This window comes from Halichoerus grypus, chromosome 4 (assembly GCF_964656455.1).
Source record: "Halichoerus grypus chromosome 4, mHalGry1.hap1.1, whole genome shotgun sequence".
Taxonomy (NCBI): Eukaryota; Metazoa; Chordata; class Mammalia; order Carnivora; family Phocidae; genus Halichoerus; species Halichoerus grypus.
In genome coordinates, this window is record NC_135715.1 from 166,278,272 (window position 1) to 166,304,271 (window position 26,000).

The 26,000-nt window shown below is 40.5% G+C and overlaps 1 protein-coding gene across 2 annotated transcripts in view; it reads right to left on the bottom strand.

The window, feature by feature from the left end:
* The window catches only part of PLEKHM3 (pleckstrin homology domain containing M3), a 180,491-nt gene that overhangs the window by 66,496 nt on the left and 87,995 nt on the right, over positions 1–26,000 (bottom strand). For both annotated transcript variants that reach the window (XM_036070878.2, XM_036070876.2), the window contains exon 6: positions 9,757–9,820. In XM_036070878.2, the coding sequence (XP_035926771.1) occupies positions 9,757–9,820 (64 nt within the window). The remainder of the gene's footprint in view (positions 1–9,756; positions 9,821–26,000) is intronic.

A 26,000-nucleotide genomic window follows, 5' to 3' on the forward strand; every position in this document is an offset into this window, starting at 1 on the left:
GGCTTCTCTTGGAAAATGGGAAGAGATGACAACTCTGGGGCTACTGAAAAACAGCTGTCCCCTTCGGAGGGTGACGCTCTCTGGTTTCTCATCATGACCTGAAGGCTCCACTTGGGCCTGCCTCGGGCACGGATGCCACTTGCCTGGCCCCTGCGGAAACCCTGTTCTAAAGCCATATGGGTCTCCTTTAAATGCAGAATGGAATGGTTAGGCTGCCCCTGCGATGTGCTTGGCATACCGGTACAGAACTGGGAGAGAATGTTCTCAGAGGGCAGGTGCTGTGCCTTTCCGATCCTGTCCACAGACCTGGCACAGTAAGTTCATGGTACATCATACACCATTTACCACTTGCTTCTCGTATGGATAGATGAATGAATGACTGGCTCTCGGGAAAGAAGTGAATTTCTGAGTGACAAGAAACCTGCTCAACAGCTAACAGAAGTCTGGGCTTATTAATGCTTCGGCAGCTTTCTGAGTGATCCATGCGGCTCCCTATACCTCTCCTTAATTTGTTGGGCTGTAAAGATCTTCCCTGCTGTCACAAATGATTTTAATCTTGTTTAAAATTCCAGGAGCAAAAGTGTTGATGGTTCACTAGGATTTGGCCAGAAATTTAAAAACAAACAAAAAGAAAGGCTGTGCCAGTCAGCCTTCTAATTTTTTCTCAGAAAGATCGGGGGCAATATTACTGAAAAGCAACAAGTTCCCCACGTGGATCGCAGTGCAGGCCACCTTCACGTGCAGCCAGTGGTTTCATCAAAGACACGTGTGCTAAAGCTGTCTTGTGAGTCTGCCATCCTGCTCCATCTCTGGAGCAACCTCAAGTGAGTGAATTTTGTGCAAATGCTAGAAACCTCCTTAGCCTTCAACACCTGGCTAGACAGCCTTCTCATGACCCCTCTGGCCCCCTGAGGACCAAACTACAAATGCGGTAGAGTGGCTGGCATGAGGGAGGCATCAAGGGGTAAAATCCTGCTCATTAGGTTGAGCACAGGCTGTATCAGAAGTTCCTGGCACAGGACGAGGTACAGGAGTTTGACTATAACCAGTAAGAATCACTAGTCCTTTTCTGAGAAAATGAGCTCCCTCAACTTCAGGGCCAGCATAGCTATGGGCACATAGTGTGTACTTAATCAACATCTGAATGAATGAATGAATGAATGAATAGGGAGGAGACACCCAGCCAAGGGTTTGGTGACTGAGAATTTGGCTCATGTTTCAGGAGCCCAGGTGGGATAGAAAAATTATAAACTCCACAGTCTGTGGAGCTCTAGCCCGGAGACTCACAGACTTTTTTATCACATTCGTTTCTGAGTAAAGTGATCCCATCATACTCATTCCATGAATGTTTGTTGAGACAATTTATCAAAATAACCCTGAAGCATGCAGACAGAATGTTTTTCAGAAATGTCAAAGTCAGTAATGAAAACTTTTTCCTGCTTTCCTTCGTGACAGAAACACTGTAGATTAGGTCGTTGATGGGTTTGAGACTACCAAGGCCTGGAAGTTCTCTTCCCGTTCCCCTCCATCTGGCTTCTGCCTATAGGCCCTCACATTTCAACTTAGATCACAGCCTCTAGGAAGCCTTCTAACAGTTGAGTTACTGGTGTTCCAGTGACCACTGCTCCAAAACAAAATACTCCAAACCTAGTAGTGTAAAACCACCATTTTATTCTCAGATTCTGTGGGTCAGAAATTCAGGCGGGATGTAGTGGAGATGGCTTTTCTCTGCTCCTCTTGTCTCTGCTCCTCTTGCCAGTTGCCTCTGCTGAGAAGGCTTTCAACTAAAGGTGGGAATCCTTTGAAAGTATCTTCACTCCATGCCTAGTGGTTGATGATGGCGGTCAGCTAGAATGACTACCTGTAGGCCTCTCCTTGTGGTCTCTGTGCATGAGCTGGTTTGGGCTTCCTTACAACATGGTGGCTGCTTCCAAGCGTGAATAGCCAGGTTGAAGCTGTATCACCTTTTATGACCTAGCCTTGGAAGAAGTCACCTAGCATCCTAGCATCACTTCCATGGTTACAAGCCCAGCCAAATTCAGGGAAAGGGAACACAGACCCCACCTCTCGATGGAAGGAATGTCAGAGTCATAATGCAAGGAGAGCATGTGGGATGGGAGATGCTGTTGCTGTTGCTTTGCAAACTATAACTTATTTCAAAAAATGTATAGAATGGGGCAGAAGTGATGGCTCTCTGACCTGCGAGGCCAAGACCTACAAAGGATCGCTTTGCCTGGCTTTCACTGGCTCAGACAGCTCACAAGGCAGCCTGTGGCAAGGCCCAGGTGAGGAAGAGCAGAGGCCTCCCACCAACAACCAGCACCAACTTTTGGCCACTGTGGAAGTAACCCACCTTGGGAGCAGATCCTCCAGCCCTAGTTAGGGCTTCTTCCAATGACTATAGTCCCAAACAACATCTGGACTACAACCTCCTAACAGAGTCCGAGCCCGAAATGCCCAATTAAACTGTTCCCAAATTCCTGACCCACAGAAACCATGGGAGAAAAAGGTTTACTTTTGTTTTGGGTTACTAAGTTTTGGGGTAATTTGTTATATAGCAATAGATAGCTAATGCACAGACCTATGCCCCACTAAGCAACCACCACTGTGGCAGTTATTTCTCTGACCATGTGATAGCTTAGTTTTGATGCTAATCCGTTCTTGCCTGTTCCTAGTGACTAATAACATTCGTGTGTGAAGTGGCAGGCTGAGGGGCTAGGTAGGGATGGTCTAATTCCACCAACGGTAAGATCGACACTAACCTTACTCTGTCTTTAAGTAAAATGTCTTTGAAAGTAGGCCCTCGCCTAGTCAGTATTCTAGCTGCGTTTTTATAAATGGGAAACAACAACAACAATACAAACCCCAAATCAACAACAACCAAAAAACCCAGATGGTTGGAAGCTAAAGCAGAAGCAGGGCCAGGAAACTGGATTCCAGGAAAGTGATTTCAGCACTGACTGAGCACCATCCAGTTCTGCGGCTGCTACCTCATCTATTATCATGGTGTTTACGCTTGAGGGGCTCCCATATGACTTCTGAAATCCTTATCTCAACCAAGCTCTTTCTCAACTGGAGGATGAGGCGCTCCATCCAGCACTTACAACACACGGTCCTCTTTCTGGCCTGGATTCCCAAGAAGAGCAATACATTGCCCTTAGCTACCCACAGTTTCTGCCGCAGCCCCCGCCCTGCCCACCTTCCCCAGTCCTTTACTGTGTGTGTGGACGTAGCTGTGTGTGGTGCCTGGGTCTGCAGACAGACAAAGTGTTCGCAGAGCAAAGAACAACTAACCAGCTGGCATAAAGAACAATCTGTACCACCACCTTGTCAATCACCTGCTTTCACCCACTCAGCTAACTGGCCCCATCACCAAAATACCAAAATATCAGTAGTCAAGACTCCAAAGCCTGAAGGCCTCCTGCCGAGGAGTCCGAAGACCCAGGTTCCAGCCCAGGCACTTCGCACTAGTAGTCACTTCCCTTTCCCCAGGATCTGATACCCCCTGGAAGACTGAGCATGAGGCCTGAACTATTCAGCAGCTACTCAAGACACAACTCTCCTGAGAAACAGCGACTTCCCATTTGCTCTGGTGCTAGCCTGCCAGTTCTTCAGAGAATAACCTTCAATTCCTTCCCTTTACCCTTGAAACACACACTCACTTTTGAAAAAATCTGCTTATTTAAAAGGCGTGATTTGTGTCCCTACTCAGTAACTTACGGTCCTCTTGCCTAACTCATTGATTAGAACAACTCTGGCTAAAGTAGCTAACAGAGATTTAGTGATGTTTTAATGGAGGCCTCACTCCTATCTTGCCCCAGATTACCGCAGAAGTTTCTGAAGGCAGTGACGGCTGCGGCGGACACAGGCCCTGGCCATGGAACAACACAGGCAAGCTGTCACACTTTGTTTTTCTGCTTGTTAAATCCGAATGCTCCTAATTAGTTACCCTGCCCGCTAACGCCTGGGTGGACAATGGCGCCGGATCAGGGGTGCTGAGAGGCTATGAATACAAGTTCCTCAGGCTGCTGAGGCTTGGAGACTGGTGACTTGGTTGTGGGCACCGAGGCGCTGTGTTCTTGTGGACTGTGGATTCAAAGATGTCAGCCTCATGTGAATAAAGGTCATCACCTGTTGCTTCTTCGGTGAAAGGGCAGCTGTGCTGGGTGCCCACTTAGGCTCGGCCTTTGTGTGCTGACTCTGTGAATAGCGCCCACAGAGAATAACTTTCTCTGATTGTTTGCTTGGTGGGGCAGGGCCATGCAAAATTACTCACATACTTCCTCAAAGAAGAATTCAGCAAAGTCTGTTTTTAAAAAGTGGCCTTGAAATGGCTTAAACATTGCCTTTTGGTGACTGTCTTCACTAGCTAGAAAACAAGCTAGATAATCTTCATGGTAGGATCACCATTTATGTTGTTTTTTTCCAGTGCCCATTTTGATAAATGTTTAGGTCACAGAGATGACAATTCTAAGTCCTACGGGTGTGGGGGACTAGTGAAAAAGTTAACTGAAAAGTTGGTTAGCTGTTCAGGAATGTTCAGTGTCCAGAAAGTTTGCGACAATGAACAACGTACCATTATCCCAATATATAACAAGTGTAGATTTTTAATTTGGTTTTAGAATTCTGTGCATTGTTGTTTTACAGAGCAGCATTTCTAATGTTTAGGGGCTAACATTAAATTAGTTTGTTTTTCTTTGGGGAGAGTGCTAATAAGTTTGGGACGGTGTATGTATTCATCCATCCGTCCATCCATCCATCGATACATCGAATATTTACATGCCCAGTTGCTTAGCATGTCTACTGCTTTAGCATAGAACAAAAGCAGTTCAGACCATTCTAGGCAACTCTAGAAAGGCAGTACACATTTGATTTACTCCTCTCTCTTCATGGCTCCTGAGTGCTATGGGCCCTCCTCTACTGGCATCCTTCCCACTTCACATCTCGTTAGTAAGTACTCCAAATTCCAGACTGTTCCATCTTCTTTCATCATCATGTCTGTTGAAATATATCTCCCCTGAATACCATCTGTGCTTTTAACTTATTAATAAGACAAAAGAATTTGTGCCAAAATAATTTATTCTTCTCAGGTAATGTTTTGTATTAACTGGAATCTAAATTGCCTTAATCTGAAGGTATGGTCTAGTTTGGAAATTTAGGGCCCAGGGGAGGTGATTGTCCCACAAGATGGGTGTGTATGTTGGGAGGTAGGTGGTAGGCGGTGGAGGGGGTGGCTAGGAGGGGCTACTCTAAGCAGCTGCCTCACCCATGGGATCACCCAGTATCCTTTCTCATGAATCACGTACAAATGGAATCTTTCAATGCTTAGCTAACATATGCCCCAAAGGTGAGTAACACCAGAAGATTTAGTCATTAATATACATTTCAGGTTTTGTCACAAAAGCACAGGTAGACAAAACTTAGAAGTTAAATCTGGCCTTTCCTTTCAGTAAGTAGAAGGAACTTGAGAACAATTCTCCTATCACTTACACAGTCTGAGGAATGAGCTATTAAACCAGGGTTCTGATTTGCTCCTTACGAGCAACTATGATCTCTTGAACATTAACTTACATATGCTAAGGTATTCTACTGGTACAGTGTGGAATTTTCTCATCAGCGATGTAAATAAGGAGATGGTTTGTCACATACTTTGCAGGGAAAGGAGAGAGCTAAAACAGAAAGCTAATGCATTGAGAGTTTTATGGTATTGTTCCTACTGTCTCATCGGGCCTTATCTTTTTATTGTATTCCTATCTTAAAGCCTTCCCGTGGATTTGTGGCAATGCTGGATAGACAGAAAATAACAAGACACAAATTCTATTCTACATCCCCTTCTTGAAGTATCAAAGGAGGAGAAAGCTTTTAAAAAGCAGTGCCTCCGTTTCCCCATTCAAAACATGCCTCAGTACTGTCCATTCATTCACAGATGCTTAGTCCTTGTCTGTCAAATCCTTTAGAAAGAACTGCTCTGTCAGTTAAAAAACAAAACACTGCATTCACACCTCCAGAAAGTTTCTGCTTATATGATTTTATTTTGTAAAAAATCAGCTGTATATTATGTTAGATTTACATTCAAAGAGCATGGATTGGGCAAGTTTTTCTAACAGTATCTACTATGCTGAACAGAAATTCACCTGAAATTCTAAACTGAAGAAATGACAGGCTCAAGTCAGTGCCCCTCAGAGCTCCTAGGATTTAGAGAGCCTCTGCTCCCATCTTTCGCCTTCCTTGGACCTGCTACAAGGCAGGAGGAGTACCTGGTTCTATCTTAGGTGTTACATGTTATAATGCTGCCAGCTGATGATAGGTAATGACTGTGTTGTTCAACTACTACCTTTATGAGGTGCTAGTAAAACCCAGCAAGCAACTTAATGACTGGTGAAATAAATAGACAATTAGGGACTCGACACCAGCATTAGCTACAAATTTTGTCAATAACTGGCACTCACTGGCTAGTGGGCAGGCAACTACAGCTCCCAGAACAACTGGAGGGAGTTCTTTTTGCTAAGCAGTGTCCATCCTGCTATTTGTTTCCTCACATCCAAGTGTACAGGAGCAAAGGAGAACACCTGCAAAGAGGCCAGTAAATTCAAATAATGAGAAGTGGGGAGAAAATGGTCTTGAATGTAACATCAGAAGCATTAAGGTAGCTTGAAATCTTTGGCCAAATTGTTGAATTGAGCCTATTTCCTAAATTTTGGGATTGTTACTTATAAAAATGAAAACAGAGATAGAAGAAGGGAGCAATTTTCTTGGTATCAGACTTCTTTTAGCATCTTTATCTTAGGTATTATTAGTGTTTTGTGTACTACATTATTTTAAGATTATATATACTTAAATTATAAGTCCTCTTTACCAATGTGTATTCTCACCTTTTTTGTTTTTTGGAGAGGAAAATGTCCACATTTTGTTTTTTAAACACATGCTAATGGGAAAAATCAAATGCATTTAAGTGGAATTTGTAGAAAGCAACTGATGTCGTTAGGAAGGATATTTATATTATCATTATTCAAGCTCTATAACTCTTCAGTTACTTGCATTAGCTTATCTTCCACTCCCCTGCAAAATTAATAAACTGAAATTCACTTTTCTATAGTTATTTTATGTGATCTGCTTTTATGGAGACCTTTATTTTAGGAGTGTGGAGTGTAATGAAATGGGGAGAAATAACTTACTCTAAAACTACTGAAGCTGACATGAAAGCGGACAACCAAGTAGCCAGACAGGCCAAAATGGTATAGGACAACATGGGGCTGGCCGCTGGCTCCATCAGTTAGGTTGGATTGCCTGCTGTCACGGACACACTCTGTCACAGAGCAATAGTATATGTTTTTCCCCTTGTGTTCCCTTCTCTTACGTATTCACAAGAACAGTTCAGGTTCAGAAAACATGCCTGAAATTTACTCAGAAGCCAAGGGAAAATGGGGTGGAGGGGCCCTTCAGTACTGATAGCCTAGATGTGGACAGATCAAAAGCTAAATTCAATTTAAACCACCTCAGGCAGGAAAAGTAATTGAATTAAACTTCCTCTAAATATGATAAGTTTGGGGATCTTAAAACCAGGCACAAAGAACCAGGTTAGAGTGAGCTGTTGTGTATTAAGTGGATGCACAGAGCTCTAGCCGATCTCCCCACCCCCACCAGGGAGTTTGATGAGCTGCTGACTGCCTCTATCACTTTACTACTGAGGCTGAAAACTGATTAAGCTGCTTATGGGGCTCCAGAGGCTAATGGTCTGGCCCACCAGGGATACTGCTGTCACTGACTTAAGTAAGCTGCGTGGCATATGTGGTTTGGTTATTACAAGGGGGGATAAAAGTCTGCAAGGCATAGGAAAGCTTTAAAAAGGAGGATTTATCATGCCAAATGGATACACTACTTTGACACCCTAAAATGAATATGGAATTTCTCTGATTCTTTCTCTTCATCTGGTATCAAAACTCATTTTTGAAAGGCTTCCTCAAAGAGTACTCACTTTGGACCCCACCCATTCTATTTTAAACCACCCTTACAAGACTACGTCCATGCCTTTAAACATACTTCTCAAGCGGATCCTCAGATACTATGATCAGGTAGAGTCCTAGAAAATAGGTTAAGTGTATAATGGGTATTTTAATCGATTCTTCTCCTTGAATGCCACTAGGCAAGAGTAATTAAAAATATGCCTTTTCCCACCCCAGCCAGCAGATCATTGCTGCTTGATTGTGTAGTAAAGGGTGTGCAGGACTGAAGGAGTAGAAGGAGCTGATGTGAGAAATACGTTAAACTTGACGCACACGAGAAAATTAAAACACTACCATTCTCTCAGACGTTTCCAACTAAATGTTCTAAAACCACTTCTACCATTTAAAATAATTTTCCTCCCTCAGGGGGAACAAAGAAAACACAAGTCTTAAGTTAAAAAACAACACTTAAAGTAGTTTAAATTCTTGAAAAATGACTGAAGGATCTGAACAGTTTTTAAGTTGACCTCATTTCCCTGGGCAAAACAAACCGTGAGGAAAACAACAACAAACAAAAGAACAGAATCAGAGCAGTATGAGATACTCTGAAATTTGTCACATCATTTTTTTGACTCTTGAAAGAATAGATATATGGAAAGTACTGCTTTCATTTAGTGTCTAAAAGCTTCTGAGGGAGTGAGTTGTTGATTTAAATGATTAACCAAAGCTTAACATATTCAGAACTTTGGGTTGAACAGACAAGATGTTGGTTTTCTTCTTGGTTGCTAACCTGGTCAATCATTAAAAGGACAAGCACTAATAAAAGTTTTAAAAGATGATTTTGACTCTATATGTTCTCTTATGTTTTATTAAACTTTAAAGTCCTCCAACTGTTTGACTTAAGCACAAGTCAAAGAGTTTCCCAGAGTCATTGCCTTTTAAATCTTTTTTCCTTGTACAATTTTTTTTATTGAGATATAATTCACATACCATAAAATGCACTCTTCTGAAGTATACAATTCAGTGGGGTTTGGTATATTCACAGAGTTGTGCAACCATCACCACCATATAATTCCAGAACATTTTCATCAGCCCCAAAGGAAACTCTGGGCCATTAGCAGTCACTCCTCATTCCCTTGCTCTCCCCAGGTGCTGGTAACTGCTCATCTATTTTCTGTCTCTCTGGGTTTGCCTATTTTGGACATTTCATTTAACAGAATCATAAAATATATATTTTGTCTGGCTTCTTTCGGCATGATGTTTTCAAGGGTTCACTCATGTTGTAGCATGTATCAGTACTTTGCTCCTTTTTACAGCCAAAAATATTCCATTGTCTTGATATACAAAATTTTGTTTATCTGTTCATCAGTTGATGAACATTGGGTTACTTCTACTCTTTGGCTATTACGAGTAATGCTGCTCTGAACATTTGTGTACAAGTTTTATGTGGACACAAGTTTACAATTCTCTTGGGTATATTCTAGGAGAGGATCTAACTGCTGGTTCATATGGTAACTCTGTTTAGCTTTTTGAGGGAACACCAAACTGTTTTCCAAAGTGGCTGTACCACTTTACATTCCCACCAATAATGTATGAGAGCTCTAGTTTCTCCACATATCCTTGCCAACATTTCTTGTTGTCCCACAGCATCTTTTTATAGTAAGGTTTTCCCCCCATTCTGAGTAGAAATTGATTATCAGGGCTTGTGAAGAAATTACCCCAATGATGGCAGAATTCAGTGCTTAGACCATAATCAACTAAGACACTTTCCCAGTGAGAAAGCAGAAATGAAATGGCCCTTCCGAGTGCTCACCTGCTGCAGATCAGCGAGGGAATATAGGTGAATCTGTTGAAGGAGGTATTCTCTGGGGAAAATTCTGAAAACAAGGACAGAAACACAAATGAACTGTGGTGCTGCCACAAAACAAGTTTGTCTCTTTCAAGATCCCTTTCCTTTGCCTTCTTCCCTTTCCACTGATAGTCTTCCTCTCAGCATTCTCTGAGAAATCCATTAACACCCCTTTTCTTCTTAACACAGATACTAAGATGGAAGTAAAAGTTTGGTCTTTGACTTTTTTTTTTTTTAATTCCTAAATGAGTTTATTTCAGGACAAAAAGGAATGATGCTCTGTTTTGTTTTGTTTTGTTTTAAAAATTGAAGTGTAGTTGACATACAATATTCTGTTAGTTTCAAGTATTCAACAAAGTGATTGAGCAGTTATATACATTATGCAGTGATCACCATGATAACTCTAACATCTATCATCATATAAAGTTGTTGCGTATTATTAACTACATTCCCTATGTTGTACACTGTATCACTGCTTCTTATTTTATAAGTTTGTATCTTTTAATCTCCTTCCCCTCTATTATCCCTCACCCCATGCCACTCCCCTCTGTCAACCACCCTATTATTCTCTGTATCTACGAGTCTGTTTTATTTTGTTTTTTTAAAGATTCCACATATAAGTGAAATCATATGGTATTTGTCTTTCTCTGTCTTATTTCATTTAGTATTATACCCTCTAGGTCCATCCATATTGTTGCAAATGGCAAAGTTTCCATTCTTTTTTATGGCTGGGTAATATTCCATTGTATGCATATACTACCTCTTCTTTATCCATTCGTCTACTGATAGACATTTAGGTTGCTTTCCTATCTTGGCTACTGTAAATAATGCTGCAATGAATATAAGGGTGCATATTCTTTTCAAATTAGTTTTTTTTTTTTTTTAAGATTTTATTTGAGAGAGAAAGAGAGAGTATGGGGGAGGGGAGGGTCAGAGGAAGAAGCAGACTCCCTGCCGAGCAGGGAACCCGATGTGGGACTCGATCCTGGGACTCCAGGATCATGACCTGAGCCAAAGGCAGTCGCCCAACTGAGCCATCCAGGCGCCCTCAAATTAGTTTTTTTCTGTGGATAAATACCCAGAAGTGGAGTTGCTGGATTGTATGTTTTTAGTTTTATTTTTAATTTTTTGAGGAACCCCCATACTATTTTCCATGGTGACTACAGCAAATTACATTCCCTTTTCCCCACATCCTCACCAACATTTCTTACTTGTCTTTTTTTTTTTTTTTTAAAGATTTCATTTATTTATTTGACAGAGAGAGACACAGCGAGAGAGGGAACACAAGCAGGGGGAATGGGAGAGGGAGAAGCAGGCTTCCCGCGGAGCAGGGAGCCCGATGCGGGGCTCGATCCCAGGACACTGGGATCATGACCTGAGCTGAAGGCAGACGCTTAACGACTGAGCCACCCAGGCGCCCCTCTTACTTGTCTTTTTGATACTAACCATTCTGACAGGTGTGAGTGATATCTCACTGTGGTTTTGATTTACATTTCCCTGATGATTAGTGATGTTGAGCATCTTTTCATATGTCTGTTGGCCCTCTTTGGAGAAATGTCTTCAGATCCTTTGCCTATTTTTTAAATTGGTTTATTTTTATATTGAATTGTGAGGTCTTTATATATCTTGGATATTAACCCTTTATCAGTTATGTCATTTGCAAATATATTTTCTCATTCAGTAGGTTACCTTTCCCTTTTGTTGATGGTTTTCTTCACTGTGCAAAAGCTTTTGTAGTCCCATTTGGGTTTTTTTTGTTTGTTTTGGGTTTTTTTTTTTTTGCTTTTGTTGCCCTTAGCTGAGGAGACAGATCCAAAGAAATATTGCTAAGACCAATGTCTAAGAACCTACTGCCTATGTTTCCTTCTAGGAGTCCCATGGTTTCAGGTCTTACATTTAAAAGTCTTTATTTTGAATCTATTTTGTATTTGATATAAGAAAATGGTCCAGTTTCATTCTTTTGCATGTAGTTGTCCAGTTTTCCCAACACCATTTATTGAAGATATTCTTTTCCTCATTGTATGTTCTTGCCTCCTTTGTTGAACATTAACTGAACATATAAGCATGGGTTTATTTCTGGACTTTTCTAGTCTGTTCCATTAGTTAATGTGTCTGTTTTTGTGCCACTGCCATAGTATTCTGATTACAATAGCTTTGTAGGATAGTGGGATATCAGGGTGTGATGCCTTCAGCTTTTTCTTCCTTCTCTAGATTGCTTTGGCTCTTCAGGGTCTTTTGTAGTTCCATACAAATTTTAGGATTATTTGTTCTAATTTTGTGAAAAATACCATTGGTATTTTCATAGGGATTCTGCTGAATCTGTAGATCAGAGCTAGTAGATTTGGATAGTACGGACATTTTAGCAATATTAATTCTTCCAGTCCATGGTATGTCTTTCCATTTATTTGTGTCATCTTCAATTTCTTTCATCAGTGTTTTAGTTTTCAGCGTATAGGTCTTTCATTTCCTCAATTAAATTTATTCCTAGGTATTTTATTCTCCTTGATACAATTGTAAGTGCAATTGTTTTCCTCATTTCTTTCTGATAGTTTTATTAGTGTATAAAAATCCAAGAGATTTCTGTATATTAATTTTGTATCCTGCAACGGTACTGAATTCATTTATTAGTTCAAATAGTTTTTTAGTGGAGTCGTTAGGGGTTTCCATATATGGTGTCATGTTATTTGCAAATAGTCACAGTTTTACTTACTCTTCTCCAATTTGGATGCCTTCTATTTCTTTTTCTTAAATGACTGTTGTAGCTAGGACTTCCAATACTATGTTGAATAAAAGTGGTGAGAGTGGGCATCTTTGTCTTGTGCCTGATCTTAGAGGAAAAGATTTTAGCTTTTCACCATTGAGTATGATGTTAGTTGTCGGTTTGTCATATATGGCCTTTCTGATGTTGAGGTGTGTTCCCTCTATACCCACTTTGCTGTGTTTTTATCATAAGTAGATGTTTAATAATTTTGTCATGCTTTTTCTGCATCTATTGAGATATAATTTTTATCCTTCTGTTAATGTGGTATATCAAGTTGATTGATTTTGTGGATATTGAACCATCCTTGCGTTTCTGGAATAAATCCCACTTGATCACTGCATATGATACTTTCAATGTATTATTGAATTTGGTTTGCTAATATTTTGTTGAGGATATTTGTGTGGATGTTCATCAGCAATATTGACCTGTAATTTTCTTTTTTTAGAATGTCTTTGGTTTCGGTATTAGGGTAATGCTGGCCTCAGAGAGTGCATTTGGAAGTGTTCCTTCTCTTCAATTTTTTGGAACTAATTTGAGAAGGATCAGTGTTAATGCTTCTTTAATGTTTGGTAGAATTTACCAATATAGCCATCTGGTACTGGACTTTTATTTGTTGGGAGTTTTTTCATTACTGATTCAGTTTCAGTATTAGTAACTGGTCTGTTCAGATTTTATATTTCTTCTTGATTCAGTCTTGGAAGACTGGGTGTGTCTAGGAATTTATCCTGACCTTTGATTCTAATGTAATCCAAGGTGCTATGAGTACCATGTAGTGGCCCAGGCCTGAGGACCAGGGCATCAGGTTTCTTGCATAAGCTGTGTTCCTCACAAGCTGTGTCATCTCAGGCAAGTCTTAAACCCATGTAGCTTCAGCTTCTTCACTGTTTAATAAAGATGAATGAATACAATGTCTTTAAATATCTTTCCAGTTCTGTGCCTCAATTAATAGATTTTGGAGTTGAGAAAATTGATTGGTGTGGCGGCAACCTGTGTGTCTTTGTCTAGAGGCTTCTATGGCTTTTATTAATGGGGACAATTTGCGCTGAATATCACAGTAATGAACTATCCTCTTATATATACAGTGATGAATTTTAGATAGGTACAGATGGGAATAATGAGACGAAATATTTCACATTGGTAGTCTCTGACAAAGTCTAATATCTTTAACCGCTGTCAGTTCACAGCATCTGGATAAATGACAGTGAATAGGAAACAACAGTGGATTATGGGCAAGCAGATAGGTACCAAAGTGTTGATGGTCAGAACCCTCCCATACCAACACACATACATTACCCAAACAAAACTCATGGTGCTTGCTAGCAGTTTTTCTCTGTCTTATGTGATACTATGCAATCTTTTTGTACCCGAAAGGGAAGAAACAACCAATTTATTCAATTAACATTTAGGATTGTCCACTATATACCAAGCACTGTGCTGGGCATCAGGTAGATAATTATGAATAAGATAGTCCCAATACTGAGTTCAAGGAGCATTAAGTCAACTGAGGAAAAGATATATAAACTGATAACTGAGAATGATAAATTATGCACACGATACATCCTTTTAGAATGGTCTAGCATGTTGGATCCCAACCGTGGCTGCCTATTAAAATCACTTGGGGTGGCTCAGTTGGTTAGGTGTCTGCCTTCGGCTCAGGTCACGATCCCAGGGTCCTGGGATCAAGCCCCACGTCGGGCTCCCTGCTCAGGGGGGAGTCTGCTTGTACCTCTCTCCCTCTGCTCCCGCTAGTGCTCTCTCTCTTGCTCACTCTCTCTCAAATAAATAAATAAAATCTTTTAAAAAAAAATAAAAAAATAAAATCACTTGGGGGAGCTTTTAGAAAATAACAGGGCATAAGCATGGGTAGAACCCAGAGATCAGTGTTAAACAAAACAAAAACTCTCCTGGTGATTAGTGCAGCCAAGGTTTAGAACCACTGGCCTAATATCTAGCTCACTGGGAAAGTCTTTCAATTAAGTATGCATTATTGGACAAATCCTAGAGGCTAAACCATTCATCCTTCCACTCATCCGTCTATCCATCCAATACTGATTAAGTACACTATGTGCCGGTCCCTGTACTAAGCCACTGAAGAAAAGGCATTGAACCTATTAAAGTCCTTCCCCCATGGAGGCCTCGGGCAGGCATATGCTAGTTTGGAGTTCTCCTGGGAAGTATGACAGGCTCTGAAGAATTCTGCTGAAAAGCCCTGTTTCATCCACAGAAATGAGAATAGACCTAGTGGCAAGGCCCTTATATTCTGGGAAATACAGTACAGTACCTGAGGCTGGGCTCCCTTCCACTCTAATGCTTCAGGGTCGCACCTTTGGTAGGAAGTGGGTGCACATTCCAAGCCCAGCTGGGCAGGATATAGGGCAAGTGCCTACTCCTCCAAGTGAGAATAAGCTTCCCTATCACAGAGAGGCTCCCTGTTGTAGAAGGTGGACCACTTCCATTTCCAAAAACACACATATAAGACAGAGATGATCAAGAGATCTATTCCTCATGGCACCCTTTAGTATTAAGCACCAATAACAGTAAAAGGAGCCCACAGTGGGCTGGGCACTTGACATACATCATTTCATTTAATTCTCAGAGCTGCCCGGCATGTTAGGTACAACCTCCATTTTGCATAAGAAAAAACTGATGCTCAGAGGCAAAGACTAATTTGCCCAAAGTCACAAAGCTGGGATTTAAGGCCAGGACTTCCTGACTCCAAAGGCCTGTTTTCCTTCCACTTTCTTGAAGGTGGGGGTAGAGGAAGGAGGGAGGGAGGCAGGCTGGCCAACTAATTTAGCTATACAGCGCATGTCTCTTCCAGGTAGATGTTTATTACTGTTTAGGCCAGTAGCAATATAGAGCCATTGGTGCTTTTTTTAAGCAGGAAAGTGACACTGATATACTTTGTCATGCCTATTTTCTGAAGGCAGTAGAGAAGGTGGACAGACTGCAGGCAGGGATAGTCCTGACAGGTATTTGAGAGTCTATTCTAGGATAACCACAGGAGGATGGTGGGGGAGGGGGGCAGGATAGATAATACAAGAGACCTTTTGGAAGAAGAACTGACAATGTTTAGAATTAGTGAAAGAGGGGGCACCTGGGTGGCTCAGTCGTTAAGCGTCTGCCTTCGGCTCAGGTCATGATCCCAGGGTCCTGGGATGGAGTCCCGCATCGGGCTCCCTGCTCAGCGGGAAGCCTGCTTCTCCCTCTGCCTTGCTGCTCCCCCTGCTTGTGCTGTCTCTCTTTCTCTCTGACAAATAAATAAATAAAATCTTAAAAAAAAAAAATTCGTGAAAGAGGAGAAAGGGAACAAAGGTGACTGACGTATCTAGCTTGGGTGACAGGATGGTGATGTCACTGGCCTACATAGGGCAGGCTGTCAGGGAAGGGGATAAAAAATTGAGTTTCATAAGTGCTGACTATGAAGTGCTTGTAGGCGGGGCAGGAAGTATGGCCCTTGGAAATGTGGGATGGGAGCTATGTGGAATACTCAGGGGGCACTGCTGACATCAGCACAGAGGTGACAGTTAAAGCTGTGGGAATGGATGCAATGGACCTAGGAGGGAACAGGAAGGGGGCTGAGCAGGGACAGAGGTTCTTTGTCGTTATTTGTTTACTTTGTGCTGCCTGGAATTCTCTAAAGTATACACTTTGGTGTTCTGCAATTTTTCTCCTGCTTGAAAAATTCTGTTTTGAAAATAACCAAGATGTTCACATGTACTTGGATTTCTAACATTTCCTCTATTTGTGAAATGTTTGTACCCTCATACCCTTCACCTGGTTACCCCTAATGTTAACATCTTACACAACCCACAGTGCACTGACCAAAAACTCAGAAATGAAGCATTCATTAGGTAAATTATAGACTTTATTCAGATTTCACCAATTGTTTTACTAATGTCCTTTTTTCTATTCAAGGATCCAATCTGGAATACAACATTGCATTTATATATATAAATAATTTATAAACATACAAAAATATAAATATATATATTTTATAATATATGTAAATGCAATGTATTCCAGATTGGATTTATATATTATAAAATATATATAGCTTTATATATAGATATATATAAATGTAAAATTTAAGCATTTGCAAGAAATTGAGTTTGTGCAGAACATATGTGCTGAATAGGAAACCTAGGAGAGTCTTAGAGTGTGGCACGTAGGGTAGCAACGTACGATAATCTAATACAGGGACACAGGACATTTGAACATGGTTCAGTGGGAGGAATAATCTTCCAACAATGATTGCTTAATAACGAAATCCATTAAATAAAGTACATCAAGAGCAGTGTGGCACAAGGGCTAAGAAATGGAGACAGAGTGAATCAAGTAAGTAGGCTGGAAAATCATTTCAAGATTAGCTTCTGCCTCTTCTGTTGGTTTGTACAAACGGAGGTCAGCAGGAGCTGGGAGAAGGAAAGCAACTGAAATGGACTGTAGCAAGTACAAACACAGGGTAGTGTTCTCTCAGGGCTTTGCCACTTAGTTCTTTCTGCTCTAAAATCCTAAAACCTCTATCACGGAGTACACAGGATATAAAAAATAATTATAAAATTACAAACCAAATCCTACTGGTCTACTCTTACTAGAGTACTACAGCTGGTCAGTTATCCAGTTAACATTTACTGAGTGCGTAAAATAAGCCAGGTGTTGTGTGAAGTGCTGGAGATGAATGGGTCAATGAACACGGTTGATGAGCAACAAAGAGAATTTCCATACTAGGCTGGGTCCTTCTTGCTTCCAAACACTGTTCATTAATTAACTCCTCTTCTCACAATAACTCACCAGCTTTGAACATGGTCTGCTGAAGTTATCTATGTATTTATTTAATGTTTCTGTGTATAAATATATTTCACATTTTTGTTTCCTCTCCCCCGAGAAGCACCTTATCTATGGTCTCCTCTCTACCACTTGTCCGTGTCTACCTCTATAATTTACATGAGGTCAGTCATAACAGACACAAAGAACTAGAAAATGCAATATATGTAGGAAAGATAAAACAACTGAGTTTAGTGTGTCTGGAGAAGATGTGTCCAGGAGATATGGTGGTGGCCATAAAATACACAGGCTTTTAAGACTGGATAATGCCAATCAGCTTTTCTTTTCCCCGAGGACGGAAACTGTAGCACAAAAGCACTGAAGTCAAATATGACAATAAATTTCCTGAGAGGGAAGACTGAGAGGTATTAAAAGGTATCTCTTATAGTGATGCTTTTTAATGTAAATAAAAAAAAGAAAATATCCTTCGCAGCTCTTTAGAGGTAGGGACACACTGTTCTGCGTGGAAGAGGTAAGGGTTTTGGAGGCAGGGCCAGATGACTTCAGGCTTACTTCCCACCGCCTGCCATCTTCAAGGCAGACCGAGTTTGCAAGACACTCTTTGAATATCTCCTTTAGGCAGACCATCCACAGGGGAAGCACAGGGTAAATAACATAAAAGCCAAGCCCAGGAAAGCACCTGCAACTTCTCATTTGGGTGACACCAAGGGCTCTTCCCTGCTGTGGTTGAGATATACAAGTTGGCTCATCCAACCAAGCTCTTTAGCGAATGGAGGGAACGAGCAGGAACTCCGAGGAGCGGTTCCCCTTACACTATGAGTAGTAAAGGGGGTTGTGGAGAATCTGCAGGCCCAATGTGTGCTCAGGGAGCATTAAAGTGCCTCAGGCAGAGCTGATGAGGCAGGACAGGACTCTGCAGAGGATGCAGAGAAGAACTCACAGCCACTTCAGGGACTGCTGGGGGAGCCATTCATGTCCGGGAGGCAAAGCCTAGCGTCCCTTAAGATAGTCATGTCAGCATTAATTTTACTATTAACGTATTCAATAAAGAATGATTATTTGCATTTTGTCAGAAAACACAACTTGTGATCATCATTATCTCCCAATGAATTTAATGCAAATGAAATCCAACCTTCCAACCTCTGTGGCTTGTCACTGTGGTAAAAACCTAAAATCAGAACCTAAAACCTGCATATATTTCATTGCAATAAATAGATGCTGGGTCCGTAATATGGGACAGGCATTGTGCCAGGCCCTGGAGCTCTGGAGAAGACATGGTTTTTTAACATCAAAGAATATGCAGACAAGTGGGATAAACAGGCAAGTAAGCAAACAGTTCCAGTTCACAACGTGGAGTGCTGAAATCCGCAGACACACAGGTAGAGGTGAAGGAAGCCTGCAGAGCACCTGGTCAGGAAAGGCCTCCGAGAACTGCCCAGGGGTAATCTGAAGAAGTGGAAGGAGGGGTATTCTAGGCAGAGGGAGCAGCATGCGTGAGAGCACAGGGGCCAGTGTGAGGACCGTGCTTTCAGGGGACCGGCGGTATGGGCAGATGAAGGAGCTGTGCACGTGTACAAACGGTGAGGTGGAAACTGCAGGGTGTGAGCTCAGGAAGGCAACACGTAGCCAGACATGACAGGTCTGGAATACCTTGCTAAGCATCTACCTCAAAAGAGGCGGGGTGCCACAGAAGTGCAGGAGAATAACACAGGTAGATCTGTGACTTAAAAAGAACAATGAAAGCAGAAGGAGATGCGGGAAAAGACAGAGGGATGGATCACTTTTTTGGTAAGTTAGGTGCGAAATGATGGGGGCCTGAACAGAATTTAAATGGTTACCCTGGGGTTGTAGAGAGTGGGCCTACCAGGAGATAGATTTCTGTAGCAGAATCCACAGTGATGATGACTAACAGGAAGTGAAGGCCAGGAAGGAGCTTGGGATCATTCGGTTTCCAGCTAGGTCAGTAGGAAAATGGCAGTTCCATTTACTGGCATAGGGAATAAGGAAGAGGAATTGTCTTTGGGAACAGGGAGTTCAGTTGGGGCAGAGGACTGCAGCTGTCTATAGAGTGTCCAGGTGGAGTTGTCCGTGAGTCCAGGCAGGAGATCTGTGTGCCCTTGGCCTACAGGTGTTAGGTGAAGCCATGAGAATGAGCCTAGCTCGGGACAACACATATTAGAAAAAGAGAAAAAGACGGGACCCTAGCAGAACCGTATTATTTAGGGAGTAGATGCAGGAAGACTGGGAAAGAGCAGCTGATAGGAGGAAGAAAAAGCAGAAGAGCCAGCATCAGTGAAGTCAAGGAAGGAGAGAATTTCAAGAAGGAAAAAGAGGGTCCATGGCATCCAAGGCAGTGGGGAGGTCAAATAATACGAGTAAGGCCATCACAAAGCCTGAAAAGTTTGTGCTGGATTTGGCAAACGAAATCATTAGTGACCTTGGACAGATGATTTCAGGGGAGGAAGAGGGAAGCTAGACTGCAGAGGGGTGGAGGACCATGGATTACTCTTTAAAGAAGTTACCCTTAAAGAAAGGAGAGAAATTGGGCCATGGCTGAAAAAGGTTGTAGGACTAAGAAGGGATCCTTTAAAAAAAATAAATAAATAAGAAAATGTATTATTTCAAATAAACTTTTTAACTGTAGTTAACATATTAGTTTCAGGTGTACCACAAAGTGATTCAACCTTACATCATACATCACAAAATAAACACCATAAGTCTAGTCACCATACACAGGTAATACAATATTGACTGTATTCCCTATATTGCACTTCACATCTCTTCAACTTCTTTATAACTGTTAAGTCTGTACCTTTTAATCCTCTTCGCCTATTTCACCCATCCCTTACCCACCTCCTCTCTAGCAACCACGAATTTATTCTTTGGGTCTGTTTTCATTTTTTGTTTATTCATGTTTTGTTTTTTAGATTCTACATATAAGTGAAATCCTATGGTACTTCTCTTTCTCTGACTTACTTCACTTAGCATACCACCCTCTGCATCCATCCATGTAGTCAAAAATGGCAAGATTTCATTTTTGAAATCAGCTTATGGCTAACTAATATTCCACTGTGAATATCTATATATATCACAGTTTCTTTATCCATTCATCCACTGATAGATACATAGGTTGTTTCCATACCTTGACTACTGTAAATAATGCTGCAATGAACATAGGGGTACATTATCTTTTTCTGTTAGTATTTTTATTTTCTTCAGATAAATCCCCAAAGTGGAATTGCTCGATCATATGGTTTTTGTTCTATTTTTAATTTTTGGAGGAACCTTTATGCTGTTTTCCATAGTGGTTGCACCAAGTACGTTCCCACCAACGGTGCGTAAGGGATCCCTTTTTTTCTACATCTTCACTAACACTTCATTTCTTGTATTGATACTAGCCATTCTGAAAGGCGAGCCATCTTACTATGGCTTTGGTTTGCATTTCCCTGATGATTAGTGATGTTGAGTATCTTTTCATGTGTCTGCTATCTGTATATCTTTTTTGAAAAAAATGTTTATCTTAGGTCCTTTGTTCATTTTTTAATCAGGTTGGTTTTTTTAATACTAATGAGTTTTTTATATATTTTGAATATTAATCCCTTATTGATTATATTATTTGTAAGTATCTTCTCCCATTCAGTAGGTTACCTTTCCATTTTATTGATAGCTTCCTTTGTTGTGCAAAAGCGTTTTGTTTGATATTGTCCTAATTGTTTATTTTTGCTTTTGTTGTCCTTGCCTGAGGAAACATCCAAAAAAATTTCTTCTAGTGTTGATTATAACTTCTCTCATTTCTGATTTTACTTATTTGAGCCCTCTTTCTTTTATTCTTGATGAGTCTGGCTAAAGGTTTATCAATTTTGCCAGCTCTTAGTTTCATTGATTTTTTCTATTGTTTTCTTAGTCTCTATTTCATTTATTTCTGCTATGATATTTATTATTGCCTTCCTTCTATTAATATTGGGTTTTGCTTGTTCTTCTTTTTCTAGTTCCTTTAGATCTAAGGTTAGACTATTTGAGATTTTTGTTTCTTGTGATAGGCCTGTATTGCTATGGACTTTCCTTTTAGAACTGCTTTTGCTGGGTCCCATAGATTTTGGAATGTTGTTTCCATTTTCATTTGTCTCAAGGTATTCTTTAAATTTCCTCTTTGATTTCTTTTCCTTTTTTTTTTTTTTTTAAGATTTTATTTATTTATTTGACAGAAAGAGGCACAGCGAGAGAGGGAACACAAGCAGGGGGAGTGGGAGAGGGAGAAGTAGGCTTCCTGCTGAGCAGGGAGCCCGATGTGGGGCTCGATCCCAGGACCCTGAGATCATGACATGAGCTGAAGGCAGACGCTTAACAACTAAGCCACCCAGGCACGCCCCTCTTTGATTTCTTTATTGACCCATTGATTGTTTAGTAGCATGTTGTTTAGCCTTTAAGTGTTCGTTTTTTCCAGTTTTTTTTTTTCTTGTCATTGATTTCTAGTTTCATACTGTTGTGCTTGGAAAAGATGCTTGATAGGATTTCAATCTTCTTAAACCTATTGAGACTTGTTTTGTAGACTAACATGTGATCTATCCTGGAGAATGTTCCATGTGCACTTGAAAAAAATGTGCATTCTACTCTTTTGGGATGGAATGTTCTACTATATATATATCTGTTAAATCCATCTGGTCTAAGGTGTCATTTAAGGCCACTGTTTCTTTATTTTCTGTCTGGATGATGTATCCACTCATGTTAGGTGGGATGTTAAAGTCCCCTACGACCACTGTATTACTGTCAATTTCTCCCTTTATGTCTGTTAATATTTGCTTTATATATTTAGGTGCTCCTATGTTGGGTGCATAGATATTTACAAGTGTTATATCATCTTGTTGGATTGATCCCTTTACCAGTGTGTAATGTCCTTTGTTTTAAAGTCTATTTTGTCTAAAAAAATAAAAATAAAAATAAAAAAAATCTATTTTGGGGGCGCCTGGGTGACTCAGTCGTTAAGCGTCTGCCTTTGGCTTGGGTCATGATCCCGGGATCCTGGGATCGAGCCCCGCATCGGGCTCCCTGCTCTGCGGGAGGCCTGCTTCTCCCTCTGCCAGTCCCCCTGCTTGTGTTCCCTCTCTCGCTATGTCTCTCTCTGTCAAATGAATAAATAAAATCTAAAAAAAAAACAAAACTATTTTGTCTGATATAAGTACTTGCCACTTCAGCTTTCCTTTTGTTTCCATTTGCATGGAATATCTTTTTCCATCCCTCCATACTTTCAGTTGGTATGTGCCTTTAGGTCAGAAGTGAGTCTCCTGTAGGCAATATATAGATGGGTCTTGTTTTCTTATCCATTCAGTTACCTTATGTATTTTGATTGGAGCATTTAGTCTATTTACATTTATTTATTTATTTATATTTATCTATCTATCTATTTATTTCTTTATTTTAGAGAGGGAGTGCATGCTGGGGGGAGGGTCAAAGGCAAAGGAAGAGAGACAATCTCAACAATATCCTGCTGAGCATGGAGCCGGATTTGGGGCTCCATCCCACAAACTGGAGATCATGACCTGAGCTAAAACCAAGAGTCAGATGCTCAACCAATTGTGGCACCCAGGTGCCCCTAGTCATGTACTTATTGCCATTTTGTTAACTGTTTTCTGGTTGGTTTTGTAGTTGTTCTCTGTTCTTCCTTCTCTTGCTCTCTCCCCTTATGATTTGATGACTTTCTTTAGTGTTATGTTTGGATTCTTTTATCTTTGTTTTTTTGTGTATCTATTACAGGGTTTTGGTTTGTAGTTACCATGAATTTCATATATAACCCCCTATGTATATGGCAGTCTATTTTTTTTTTTATCGCAGGTACGTTTTATTTTTATTTTTTTTAATATGTTAATCACCATACATTACATCATTAGTTTTTGATGTAGTGTTCCATGATTCATTGTTTGTGTATAACACCCAGTGCTCCATTCAATACGTGCCCTCTTTAATACCCATCACCAGGCTAACCCATCCCCCCACCCCCTCCCCTCTAGAACCCTCAGGTTGTTTCTCAGAGTCCATAGTCTCTCATGGTTCGTCTCCCCCTCTGATTCACCCCCCTTCATTTTTCCCTTCCTACTATCTTCTTCTTTTTTTTTTTTTTAAACATATAATGTATTATTTGTTTCAGAGGTACAGGTCTGTGATTCATCAGTCTTGCACACTTCACAGCGCTCACCATAGCACATACCCTCCCCAATGTCTATCACCCAGCCACCCCATCCCTCCCACCTCCCACCACTCCAGCAACCCCGTTTGTTTCCTGAGATTAAGAATTCCTCATATCAATGAGATCATATGATACATGTCTTTCTCTGATTGACTTATTTCGCTTAGCATAATATCCTCTAGTTCCATCCACGTCGTTGCAAATGGCAAGATTCCGGTTTGTTTTTTTTTTATGGCTGCATAATATTCCATTGTGTGTGTGTGTGTGTGTGTGTGTGTGTGCGCACAACTTCTTTATCCATTCATCCGTTGATGGACATCTCCCTTAACTAATTATTGTATATAAGTTGATATTATCACTTTTGTTTTTTACCCTTTATACTAGCTTTATAAATGGTCGACCCACTACCTTTACTATATATTTGCTTTTATTAGTGAGATTTTTTTTCCTTCATAATTTTTTTTCTAGTTATGGCCTTTTCCTTTCCACTTAAAGAAGTCTCTTTAACATTTCTTATAAGACTGTTTTAGTGGTGATAAACTCCTTAAACTTTTGTTTGTTGGAAAACTTTTTATCTCTCCTTCAATTTTGAATGATAAACTTCGTGGATAGAGTATTCTTGGTTGTAGGCTTTTTCTTTTCAGTCTATATGCCTGAATATATAATGTCACTCCCTCTGGCCTGCAAAGTTCCTACTGAAAAATCATCTGATAATTTTATAGGTACTCCCTTATATGTAACTAGTTGCTTTTCTCTTGCTGCTTTTAAGATTCTCTTTAATTTTTGACAACTTTAATTATTATATGTCTTGGTGTGGTTCTTTTTAGGTTCATTTTGTTTGGGGCTCTCTGTGCCTCCTAGACCTGAATGTCTGTTTCTTTCCCCAGATTAGAGAGGTATCAGCTATTACTTCTTCAAATAAGTTTTCTGCTTCAAAAAGATTCTTAAAGTTGGGAGAGACTTGGGCACATTTATATGCTAAAATGAAGGTGCTAGTACAGGAGAAGCGATAGATAGAATAGTAAGGATAACTGACAGAGCCTAGCCCTGGAATGACCTAGAGAAAATGGGATGGGGACCCAGCTGGAGGCTCTTTCAAATATACATATTTGCACACATATGCACACACACATCTCCTGTATTTTCTTGATTTAATTGCTTCAGCTTTCTACTAAAATGTTATATAAAAGGTAGTTACTAATTTTTCCAGTGTTCCCTCTAAAAGTCAACATATTGGGAACCCAAAGCTACAAACTACCTGAAAGTAATCTAATTTAGCAGTCCGCTGGTAAACAGGATCTTTGCTACAGAAAGGGTGCTGCTTTTTGCTTTCTGACAAGGCTACTGTGTTTAGGGTTTTCTGTGATTAAGTGACCTTACTGCACTGCAGGGCTACTGACCATCAGATCTGACAGCATTTCTCCAGCAAGCCAACCCTGAGAACAGCCCTGCTCATGCCAATGCAAATTCATCTGGTCAGTCCTGACATCAGAGCCAAAGGACAAATGTGTTAAGGGAAACTACATTACTGGCAGGTAGCACTATCAAATTCTCAGATACCAAAGAACGATGAAGAAACCTGCTAAAGAATCATGGAAATCAAGTAGCACAATCATTTCTAAGGCCAAAGTTTTCTATTTTACCAAGAAGGTAACTTAGGCTTCATTTATAGGTTGCTCGAATGAGAAAGGTGAGAAAAAAATGAAAACTAAAAAAGGAAAAAGGTCATATATGATTCAGAGTCCTTAATATTATGCAGTTGGTACTTGGGGTTAAAAAAGTAAGAGATAATTGCCTAAGAAATCAAAGGCAATGGTCTTTGCAAGAAAGGTAGGGGTCCTCATTCCATTTTGTACTTAGGACACTGAGTCAAATAAATGAAGATTCATTTAACTCAACTAATTTCTGAGGACTTCAATTCAGCCCCCACCAAAGTTTGATGCTCATGAGAGAAGAGGGACTAGGTCATAGATCAGACTCGGAAGTAAGCAGACATCTGGCAGGATTTTGTAAGATTTAATAATATCACCATTTCCCTGAAGCTCAGTTCTTGGAGGTGCACAACTGGCATTTAAAAACCCAATGATTAAAATGTAAAGAAAAAGTTTATAATGGAAATATGTTAGCACATGTAAGAAGTTTTAAAGAAAAGACCCATCTAAACACACACACACACACACACACACACACACACACACACACACACTCAGTCACCCCACCAAAGGAAAACCTCCAATTTTGATTCTAAGTCAGAACTGTCTAAACGAAGAATAGGGATAGAAGAGCATAAAGAATAATTTTAAAAAGAAAACCATTTACTCAGGTAGCATTACTGTGTTTTCCAAGAATATGTGCTCTGGGTTGGGTAATTTGTGCTGAGTTGAGAGGCTTGCAATAGCACCCACACTGAAATCAGTACAAAGCACCGTGAAGCATCCCCAAGGAGATGCAATTTGGTGTTCTTGATATGAGCTGCAA